Source organism: Pteropus alecto, unplaced genomic scaffold (genome assembly GCF_000325575.1).
Source record: "Pteropus alecto unplaced genomic scaffold, ASM32557v1 scaffold146, whole genome shotgun sequence".
NCBI lineage: Eukaryota > Metazoa > Chordata > Mammalia > Chiroptera > Pteropodidae > Pteropus > Pteropus alecto.
The window spans coordinates 23,301,079-23,312,530 of NW_006442107.1; the positions used below are offsets into that span (position 1 = coordinate 23,301,079).

The 11,452-nt window shown below is 38.4% G+C and overlaps 1 protein-coding gene and 1 non-coding gene across 2 annotated transcripts in view; one reads left to right on the forward strand and one right to left on the reverse strand.

Annotated features, from left to right (window-relative positions):
* Window positions 1–11,451, reverse strand: part of LOC107196266 (laminin subunit alpha-3-like) — a gene marked incomplete at its 5' end in the record, with an annotated part of 108,991 nt that extends 97,540 nt beyond the window's left edge. Inside the window, one exon of the mRNA XM_025038548.1 lies at window positions 11,197–11,451. Within this exon, the coding sequence (XP_024894316.1) occupies window positions 11,197–11,451 (255 nt within the window). The remainder of the gene's footprint in view (window positions 1–11,196) is intronic.
* Window positions 5,627–5,776, forward strand: LOC112469496. The gene has a single exon (XR_003042636.1). It is a non-coding gene; the product is annotated as a small nucleolar RNA SNORA57 (small nucleolar RNA).
* Window position 11,452: the final 1 nt, after the last annotated feature.

An 11,452-nucleotide genomic window follows, 5' to 3' on the forward strand; every position in this document is an offset into this window, starting at 1 on the left:
TAGGGAAGGTAGCTTCCCCCAGGAAGCCTGCCAGTCAGTGCCTTGTAACTGCCTATGGTTGGGCCTAAAAGATCACACGTAGCATTTTGACCTAGAGGTGGACTCTTTACCCACCTCTTTAAAAATCACTTCAGTGGTGCAGCAGAATTTGCACAGGCAGTCCTTCTCCATAGGTGACCTCAAATCAATCCTTTGTGCTGCAACATTGTATCACCCTTTTTATTTTATCTTTAGTGAATATGAAGGACCATTGGTTACAAACATTTTGGTGATGATTCTAAAGGTCCTTGACCTCATCTTCCTTATGGTTAATCAAGCAGTTCTACTGTGATTTGTTTCTGCTACAATCTTCCTAAGTTATAGTGACAGTTGCTATGTGTAATAGAGAAAAACAATACCTCAAAACCAAGGCAAGTAAGAAATCAAAGAAAAATGGGTCTGCACATAACACCAAGTGTGTAAGGGGGGCAAAGAGTTAGTTATTTCAAAGCCAGCATGGTGCTCAGAGAGAGGGAACAAAGATTTTATCAGGTCCTAGCATTTCCATTAGAAAGAGTAACTTCAATAGCTATATTTTTACTTAAAAGTCTACTAAGTTGATCTAAAAGATAACACAATAAAACAAAAGAAAGAACACTCAACTACTTTATAGCAACCTTGCTAAGAGATTTTCCCAACGAGGTCTTCTAGCATTTCCTGCTAATTTTTCTGGTTCATTAAAAGCATTCAAAATCAATGTCACATTGAAGATACATTAAGTGATCAGCTATCACAATGAAATAGGAAAGCTACTTGGAGACAGATGAGACATATAGGAAAATCTGAAAGTCTGAAATTTTTGTGTTCTCATCATATCACTATGCAACGACCTTATAAAGAATCTTTGTGACCAATGTCTTTTGTGCACCCAAATCCTCAGCAATATTTAGTCTCTGCAGAGCCAATTCCAAAAAACAGAGAATCAAGCCTTTCATTTCATTATCTCACCCTGTTGGTCCCCTGATGCAGCCCCAAAATCTTCACTAGTGAAGGAATCATCTGACCACTGGGCTCTGTGCAGAAAAGGGATCCAAGGCTCACAGGTACCCATCATCCCTGAACCCCCTCCACCCAACCCGCATTAGGTGATTCTCACTTTATGCTCCTCTGATACATTCTTCATATTTAGGGATGACTCTTAATGTGGGCAATCACTAAATATTTGTTTGGACAAGAGCTCTTCTCATTCTGTTATCAGATTGCAGTTATCATATTTTGAGTTATCAGATTGCAAAGTCTCAAAAGCAGAGATCCTAGAACCGCCCAGGCAGTGCCCTCACCCTCCCACTGTCCCACACACAGATAACACTCTCTCCCTGAATGCTTTATAAATACTGCTAACTGACTGAAAGACTGGTTATCTGATTTAAAGCTAAAGTTACTGCTATGGACAGAATATTTGTGTCTCTCCTCCTTACACATAGAAATTCCTATGTTGAGACCTAACCTAAATAATTCCTTTCAGGATGAGGGCTCTACCTACATGAATGGAATTTGTGCCTCATAAAAGAGACCCCAGAGAGATGTCTCATCCTCTCACCACGTGAGAATACAACGAAAAGACAAAAGTCTATGAACGAGAAGTAGGTCCTCACCAGATACAAAATTTGCCCACACCTTGACCTTGGGTTTCCCAGTCTCCAGAACTGTGAGAAATAAATTTCTGTTGTTTATAAGCTACCCATTCTATAGCATTTTGTTATGGTAGCCAAAATGGACTAAGACAGTTACTGTACAGTACCAGCCTCCTAGAGCTGTCAAAACAAAATGCCACAAACTGGGTGGCTTAGAACAACAGTTCTGAAAGCTAGAAGAAGTCTAAAATTGAAGTATTGGCAGGACCATGCTCTCTCTGAAAACTGCAGAGGAAGGATCTTTCCTTGCCTCTTCCAGTTTCTGGTGACCAGTCCTAGTCACTAGTCTTAGCCACTGCATCAGACACTACTTTGAAATTCAATATATCAGGGGCACACCTGTCTTCCAAAGGCAGGTTGTTGAAATTCAAGTATTTTTATCAAACAGCACTTCTATCGACATGTTGACCTGGTAGGAAAATTCTATGATGGTGTTGCCCTTTCAACATTTCTTCAGAAAGTATCGATAGAGTGCCACAGGGGAGACAGACATGAGCGGAAAAATGTGGCCCTCTCCTTAGAGAGTACATGATCTACTAAGGATACAGACATGAAAATAAATTCCTCCAAGGTGATGAATGGAATTAGAGAAATGATGCAAAGTTTGGCTGGAACTATGAGGGAGGAGTAGTTAGCACGGCAGTGGCAGGATAACACAATGGGTAAGAGCATACCTGGCTTTTCCACAACCTAGCTGTGTGACCTTAAACAAATCACTTAGCCTCTCTGTGCTTCAGTTTCTTCATGTTTAAAATGAGCATGCTAAGAGTACCTCCTTCACAAACTGTTGTGAGAATTTAAGAAGTTAGTATATGTAAGGTGTTTTAGAACAGTGCCCAACATCAGTAAACATTATATGTGTGTGTTAAATTAATACCTTGTACTAGGCAGGGGAGCAAGTCCTTGGTTACTAGGCTGTTCCCCCTATTCACCATTCTGCCCGCTGTATTTGGTATCACTCCTATACACAGTACGTGCAATATGTGGTGGGACATGAAAGTAATGGATAATCACTTATTTTTCCCACTTCTCACAGGTAGGATGTGTATAGATAATCTAATTAAAACCCATTTCTCTCTAATATTTATTTATTAATTCCAAATGTATTTTCTGAGCATCTAGTACAGGAAAACCACTAAGAAAAAATGATATGCTTACGACATTGAAAAACCGGCAGGACATATGGGACTTAATGAGCTGGCTTTCCCCAGGGCAGGTTTCTCCCCTTTGGCATGAGGCATCACGTAAAGGCCCTGCAAGCTCATCCAAATAGCTCTCTTTTTTTGAAGCAGAAAAAGTTTCTCTGCTTCTGAATAAATACAGCCTGTCCAGGTTGGATTTTAGCCCCTACTTGTTCCTTGGCCAGGAACCCATATATACAATATAATCATGGGCAATTTCATTGATTAAAACCACTGAGGTACCACTTAATAAATCCTTCCCTCACTAGGCAAATAATTCCAGAATGTTGAGCAAGAGTTAAGACAGGTTTCATGAAAGCCTGAATCTCAACCAGATATAAATTTATGATCTGGAAGAATATATTATTACTACCAAAATTAACCTTGAAAAGTTAATACCTCCTCCCCAAAAATATTACTTTAGCTTATAAAAAAAGTGTGCCCCTACATAAATATATAATATCTAAACTAGTTATTAACATGGTACCAAACAATTTAACATTGTTATTCTATAGAATGCTATAGAAGTCTTAATGCCTGTGGAATTTTTAGCATGCCAAATATATTCAGTATATAATGTATTGTACATCTCATTATTAAAATAATTTTCTACTCAAAAATTTTAGATAACTATTTTGACAAATCAATTTTGTAGCTTACCACTTTAGAAGCCTTACTTAAAAATTTTTTCACTCCATGAAAAATCACATTCATTGAGCACTAACTATTTGCCAAGAAATATACTAAGTTATTTTCATCCTCCCAATAAACCTGTGAGATTACTAATCCTGTTTTATATATAAAGAAACTAAGATTATGCAAATTTTCAATGTCAGAGAGCTGATAGAGTTAGAATTCAATCTCAGGTCTATATGATTATAGAGCCAGAGTTCTCTAAGTGAGAGTAGTTTGATAATATGTACAATGAGGTGACATTATATTTTCCCTTACAGGAGTTTCTCTGGTCTTTAAAGAAAACTAGGCTATAAAAAAAATTTAATCATCTACAGAAAGTTTATGTCTGTATCATCTTTGTATCCCCAGCATCTAGCATGGTGCCTGGCATGTAAGAGCCACTGAATGAGTATTTGTCAATGAATGAATGAGTTAAAAGAAAAAGAAATAAAATGCATACAGATTGGAGAAAAGTAAATAAAACACGTAATTCTGTATGTAGAAAATTTTAAAGAGTCTACTAAAAACTACAGCAAGGTCATATGATAAAAAGATCAACTTGCAAAAATCAACTGTATTTCTAATGTAGATGTGTGTACATATAGGAATTAGTAGGTATACAAATATTTCCTAGCTCTATCCACAGAAAGGGTCTAGAAGCAATAATATGCCAGTAACAAATGACCACACCTCATAAGCAGATCTTGGTTTTCAACACTACACCTAACTGAAAAGAAAAAAAAGAAAATCTCCTTGAAAAAATAGTTGGTTCCAAGGCTGGAGAAAAAAAATTTTTAGTGACCTGGAACATCTGTGGTACCAGAAAGTAAGGAAGAATTCAAAAAATGATATGAGGAGGGAAGAGCTTTAAGGATCTGTCTCTCCACTGAAGCAAAAATTAATCTTGCAAAAACTGTCAGAATAAACTTTTCACAACAACCTACAATTGACAAACTTGAAGATAAGTCGATTGAAATTATTCAGCTTGAGGATAAAAAAAAAAAAAATGACGAAAATTTAAAAAGGCCAAGAGACCTGCAGGACAGCATAAAATGAACCAACATACACGTTATGGGATTCTCAGAAGGAGAGAAGACAGCGAAAGAGGCTTCTGGATATCTGAGGAAATAATGATTGAAACTTCCCAAATTTGATTAAAGATATGAATCTACACATCCAAGAAATTCATCAAAGTCCAAGTAGGATAAGCTCAAAGAGATCCACACTAAGACATATTATAATCAAACTGTCCAAAGACAAAGAGAAAATCTTGTAACAGCAAGAGAGAGCAATTCATTACATACAAGGGATTCCCAATAAGATTAAGTGCCTGTTTTTCATTGGAAACCATCAAAGCCAGAAGGCAGTGAAATGACATGTTTAAAGTGCTGAAAGAAAGAATCTTCAGACAAGAATTTTATAAGTGGTAACATTATCCTTCAAAAATGAGGGAGAAATTAGGACATTCTCAAATAAACAAAAGCTGAAGAAGTTTGTTGCCAGTAGACCCACCCTATAAGAAATGCTAGAGGGAATCATTTGGGCTAAAATGAAAAGACACTAACTCAAAGTCATCTAAAGAAATAAAGAACACCAGTACAGGTAACTACACAGATAAATATAAAAATGTGATTTAAAAGACAAATGCATAGAACAATAATTATATATTTATGTTTATAGGCAGCATTGTGTAAAGATATAATTTGTGACAATAATATCATAAAGAGTGGGGGACAGATCTGTAGAGAAGCAGAGTTTTAGATGTCATCAAAGCTAAATTGGATTGTCAAACTGGATTGTTATACATTTAGGATGTTAATTGTAATCCCCAGAGTAACCACTAAGAAAATAACTAAAATATATACAGAAAAAGAAATGAGAAGGAGATAAAAATGGTACACTAGGAAAAAAAAAATTAAACAAAAAAAGGTAGTAATGGAGAAATTGAGGAAGCAAAGAAATATAAGACATAGAGAAAACAAACAAAAATGGCAAAAGTAAGTTCTTCCTTATCAGTGATCAGTTTAAATGTAAATGTATTAGACTATCAATTAAAAGGCAGAGATTGGAAGAATGGATTAAAAGAAAACAAACAACCCTCCTCTTCTTGGCAGGGATCGGGAGTGTGGTCCCAGTCCCCGTAATGTACCAAGGCAAAGGGAAAGGGCTCCAGCCCCCTCAGTGTCATGTCTTCCAGTGCCAGCAGCTTCCAGTCTGTTGGTTCTATCCTGAAGCACTGGAACACGGTTGGGGGAGAGGGGTGGAGAGATCCAAATATATGATGTCTGCAAGAGATTCACTTTAGATCCGAAGACACAAATAAGCTGTAAGTGAAAGGACAGAAAATGGTATTCCATGCAAACAGAAACCAAGAGAACTGGGGTGGCTATGCTAATATCAGACAAAATAGACTTTAAGTCAAAAATTGTTCTAATAGCTAAAGATGAACATTACACATTGAAAAAAGGGCCAATTCATCAAGAAGATACAACAATTTAAATATACCTACACCAAACAAAAGAGTCTCAAATATATAGGAAGCAACACTAACCCATACAATACAGTATGAATGAACCTCAGAATCATTATGCTAAATGAGAGAAGTCAGAGACAAAAGACCACATGCGTTGCTTTGTTTTATTTCTATGAAATTTCTAGATATGGAAAATCTTTAGAGACAGAAATCAGCCTAGTGGAGATAGGCGCAGACTGAGTGCACAGGCACAAGAGAAAATTGGGAGCTGAAAGAAATATTCTAAAATGAGATTCTAGGGATAGCTGCACAACTCTATAAACTTAATAAAAATTATTGGCTTCACACTTGCAATGGATGCATGTTACAGTACTTAAAGTATGCCTCAATAAAGTTGTATAAAATGACTCACATGCTTCAATCTAGTATTGGTAAAAGATGTGAATAAAACATGTAGATTTCACATTGACATCTGCACTAAAGATATAAAACCCACAGCTATCTTTCTATTATAGTTTAGGTACAGACTTCTTATAAGAGCTAATAACATTTTGTCCTCTCCTTTCCCTATGACTGTATATTTCTTTTTCTCAGATTGAATAATCCACACTCTCAGTGGTACATGTAACTCAGAGCATGAAGTAAAATCTTGCAATTCAAGGACTGAACATTCACACTTCCAAATACTCGCCAGTGACTCTGAAGAGCCTTGAGCTCCAGTAGTCTGTGATTTCCTGAGGAACAAATTTAAATTGCTGAGATTCTAGCCTGTGGAATCATGTTTTTTCCGCTGGTAATTGAACCTGGCCCTCCAAAGAAAAACATTTATGTCTGTCTTCTTCAAATGATTTGTACATAACTTTCAACACTAAACATTGGTTAATGTCCACAAACACAGAACAACTACTAGGAAAATCATTTTTAGAAAGGATCATTTATCCTTAAATTGGTGATTGTAGTCATTTGTCTGAAGTCTCGAAATGATTCTTATCAATCATTGTTACAAATATATCAATGGACATAGTAAAATCATAGGTTTCCCGACCCTCGCTCAAGATTTTTGTATCAATTTCACGAAGGAAAAGGCCTTTGCTGAAGTTAATAAATAATTCTCTTTCACAATAGTACTATAAACAGAACCTTAGAAAAGTTGAGTTTCCTGTTTATGGCCATTAGTCCAAGTAACACACACAACTGAGGGTGCTTTGTGACAAACACTCTCACTCTTAGCCATAACTCATATGTGTGTGCTTCTCTATCAATATCACTCAGATTAGATACACATTCCTATGCATAAATCAAAATGTAATTAAGGAAAATATAAAAGATGTATTGAATATTAATGTGCAAAATTGAGATCATGTTTGGTAAATATGTGCATTTCATTCCTTTTGAGTATAGTGTTTATGCCAAGCTAAGCCAAACACATGGTTATATTCCAGACACAGACTTCCATTTTATCATCATCTCTATCCAGTGTCAGTAAATAATAATGTCTTTAGATTCCATAGGTTAGCAAATATTTAAAATTAAAGCACAAAGTGTGACATATTTCAGTTGTAATTACTTTTAAACAGAAAAGAATTAATTTGCATATTTTTCTCGTCTACTCTTTACATTAACTTCTTTACAGCCTTTAATGATATCTTCACTCCACCATCCTTTCATTCAATATTTTCTGAGCACCTGTATTGTTCCAGGCTTTGTGCTAAACACTGGGGATACAGCTGTGAACCAGACAGTATTCCTGAATCAAAGAGCTCTCATACACCAAAAACTTACTGTCTGAGCAGTAACAAGTATATAAAAATCTTATTTAATAAATCTTAAGTCCAGAGAAACTGCAATGAACATTTTTCACACAACAAACAAAATTCAGACTTTTAAAACACCTGCCTGTTGATAGATGCTACCATTCAAATATCAGCATTGTTATTATAGAATCAGGACCATAAACTCAGGTTTTATTCTAAGACATGACTTTTATTTAGTTTTTACATATTTTGCAAAATCTGATCTGAAGTTCTAAACCCTGGCCAGCCCCAAAGACATTTTTAGAAAGTTCAAAGAAATAGAACAATTTTAGTTAACTCTTCTGTTTCCCATCTTGAGCTATACATGAGCAGATTCAAGATGATCATCACTCAGGTAAAACCAATTGATTAATCATAATCTCTCTTCCCTCCTCCCGCCCATCACCCACTATCCCTCACTTCTCTGAAAGGCAGGTCTATACAAGAAGCTTCTAACACCGGGCTATCGCCAAGTGTCTAACAGCCTAGCCTCTGGAACTCGGCTTCCCCCTTCTGGTCTCCAACACACTTCTCATTAGGTGAGAACCTCTCATATCAGCAATGAGTACATCCTCCTAAGCACTCAACAATGAAAGCAGAAAGCACTGTGCAGCAGAGCTTTTGTTCACCCTTATTTTCAGGGAAGCACAAGACTTAATACCAGATAGCACTCTTTTTCTGCAGGCTACACCCTGGCCTAGAAACAGCCTGCTGAGTCACCTCAAAAAACCACTTCCTACTCTATCTAGGACTGTGAACTCAGGTTTAATGACCTATTCTGGAATCAGAACAGAAAACATGATTTTTCTGGACTTCCAAAACAGTGGCATAAAACTATGAACACTCAATAAAAATACCAGTTGATGAAAATGAGGGTTGCCCCATTCCTAGGCAAAACTGAGATAGAGGAAACATTTGAAATTTGCTTTGAATTGTTTCTTCTTCTTTCATCTACTTTCTCCATAATTAGAACAGTTCTGTCCAAAGCTGAGTATGCCAGTGGGGTGCAAGAAGGGAATATTAAAACTTCTGTTTATGCTTATTTTACCTAAACATGAAGAAATTCAGTTTTACTAAAATTTCATATACAGGTTGCATAGGGGCCTTCACCCTGTCCACACTGTCAGCTGGTCAAAAGTCACAATGGTCCTAAAAATTCCACCAGGCTATGATCTGATCACCCACTTTGAAGCTTACTTGTGCCTTGTTAAGTAGACAATGGAGGTTCTAGTCTCCTACATAGGATAGTTACAACCTTGTATTGAAATGGAGAGTGACTGTGAAATTCTTTTGATAACACCAGTTCCCTGGTTATCTCATGGTAAAGTACTTAAAGACCTTTTTTTTTTTTTTTTTTACATTTAAGGATGTTACACTTTTTTTTCCCACAAACATTCCAAATTTGCTGGTTTTTTCTGGGATGGCAAGCGGCTGCCAGTAATATACTACCTGATGGGTATGTACAAAACAATAGAGGTACTTACTCTGTTCTATCAAAATAGAAGTGTTTTACTTTTTCACAATGTGTGAAAAAGTAAATATTGTGGTAAAAAAGTGTATGCTTTGGAAAGAGCATTTTGAAAAATAGCTGTTTGGATATGTTTCATCCATTGTTACTAAAAATATGGAACTGTGTTACTCTAAAAGTTCCCATAGTTGCACATTTTTAAAACATGGAACCAGAACTTTATAACATTTTCCAAAAGAAGAGTTGCAGTGTGTTTCAAATCTATAGTTTAAAACATTTAAACACAACACCTTCCTACCAGAAAGGACTGAATACCACTTGAAAGCAAACATTTACTGGTCAAGTTTCTACTTTAAAAAATTTTTTAGAATAATTTAAGGACGGGGCAGAAATATGAGTACCATGATTTAGTGAACTCAGATAGCATGAGGCCTGTGCAGTCACTTAGAAAGGCTCCTCCCTTAGTTTAATGCTCTGCTATTGCCGTCTTGAAATTCTTAAAGTTTTTAAACAAGGGACTCCAGATTTTTATTTTGCACTGGACTGCGCAGATTAGGTAGCTGGTTTTGGAGCTCAGTAGCTAATGCTGTTCCTCTTCCATCTAAATCTACATATTTTTGAGGTATCTTTTCAGCTATGACAAGCACTAAATCCAAGTATTAATATATAACAAGTTTGAATTGAATTGTGAGTGCTAAATTAAATTTGTCAAAAATACACATGATTACATTTGTATATTTTTTTATTTATAAATGGTTATACAAGATCACAAATAAAATATTTAGAGAAAGCAAAATTATTTCGGGCTTTTAATGAAGAAAATTGAAAGTATTTTTCTTCTAAATTTCTATTTTTGCATGTTTTAAGTACACACAATATATTAACAAAATAATACATACATATAATTTATAAATAAATAAACATGTATTGGCGCTGCATGTTCAACTTGTTATTTATGCAAGTGCACAATCAAAAGAGTTTCTAAAACACTGACCTGGACTCTCAATTTATCTTTCCTTTTGTAACCCAAGCGCCAAAATTACTCCCTCTTCCGGCAACACTTTCCTATTTCTCAGCAACACTTCTCAGTAGCCGGAGGGAGCAATTATGGGTCAGCGTAAAGCGGATTTTGGAATCAAGGACTGGGTTCAAATCCAGCTGCCCTACTTTCTGACATAGGCACGTATCTTATCCTACTCACCTGATCCAGTTCCCAGAGCTGTTGTGAGGATGGTGTATAAAGACCTGGCAAACCTCCACGGGCCAACTAAGCGCCAGCGACTTTATCATTTACACCTGGTGTTCTCGGTGACTATCTCTAAGGGACTCTGAGCGCCCTGTCTCATTTGCCCCATTGACTCAGGATGGCGGCACTTCATGCAGTGGGATGAAGTGCATCTTTTTAGTGACATCGAAGAGATACTATTGATATGACGCAAAAGTTTACCTGAAATACACCACGGAAATTAACTGCTAGCAACTTCTCCGAATAAGGTGGGGGAGATGAAAGGCTTGGAAGGGGGCGCGCCCGTGAAGCCCTGGAGGGACTCAGTGTCTGGCCGGGAGCTACCTGTGTAAAGGACCGCAGGACGGGACCGGAGTTCCCTGCATCCCAAGAGCGCAGCTCGGACTTTCTCCTCTGCTCGCCCAAACCTGACCTTAGCCTTCATTCACCTAGCGTGCTTTACACATCCCCGCCTCGGACGGCGCGTTGGCGAGGGCGGTACTCCCACAAGATCACTCCTGCGACACCGCGCCCATATCCCGGGGTCGCCGGCCCTCGCGGGAGTTGGGGGGAGGCCTTCCCGGTAGCCTGAAGTACTAGCGCCCGCGAGGAAAGGGCCCAGTCCCTTCTCCTCAGGTGGCCGACCCGCACCGGGAGGGATCCCGCGCCCGGTTCCCCGCCTCCCCTAGCGCTCTCCCGGGACCTTACCTGGATGGTGCGGCCGCTGCCCGGGGCCGTGGGCCCCCCTACCAACTTGCAGTAGAGCTCTGGCCGGGGTCGCGCGCTGCCGAGCCCCGGCTCGCCGCAGGTGGCTGTGGCCCAAATCCTCGCCGCCTCCGCCAGGTTAAAGTAGGGCGGGTGCAGGCTGAGCCGGGCCGCTGCAGGGGGTTCCCGAGCGGCCGCGCACGCGGCGGGCAGCAGCAGCAGCAGCGGCAGCAGCAGCGGCGGCGGCGGCAGCAGCAGG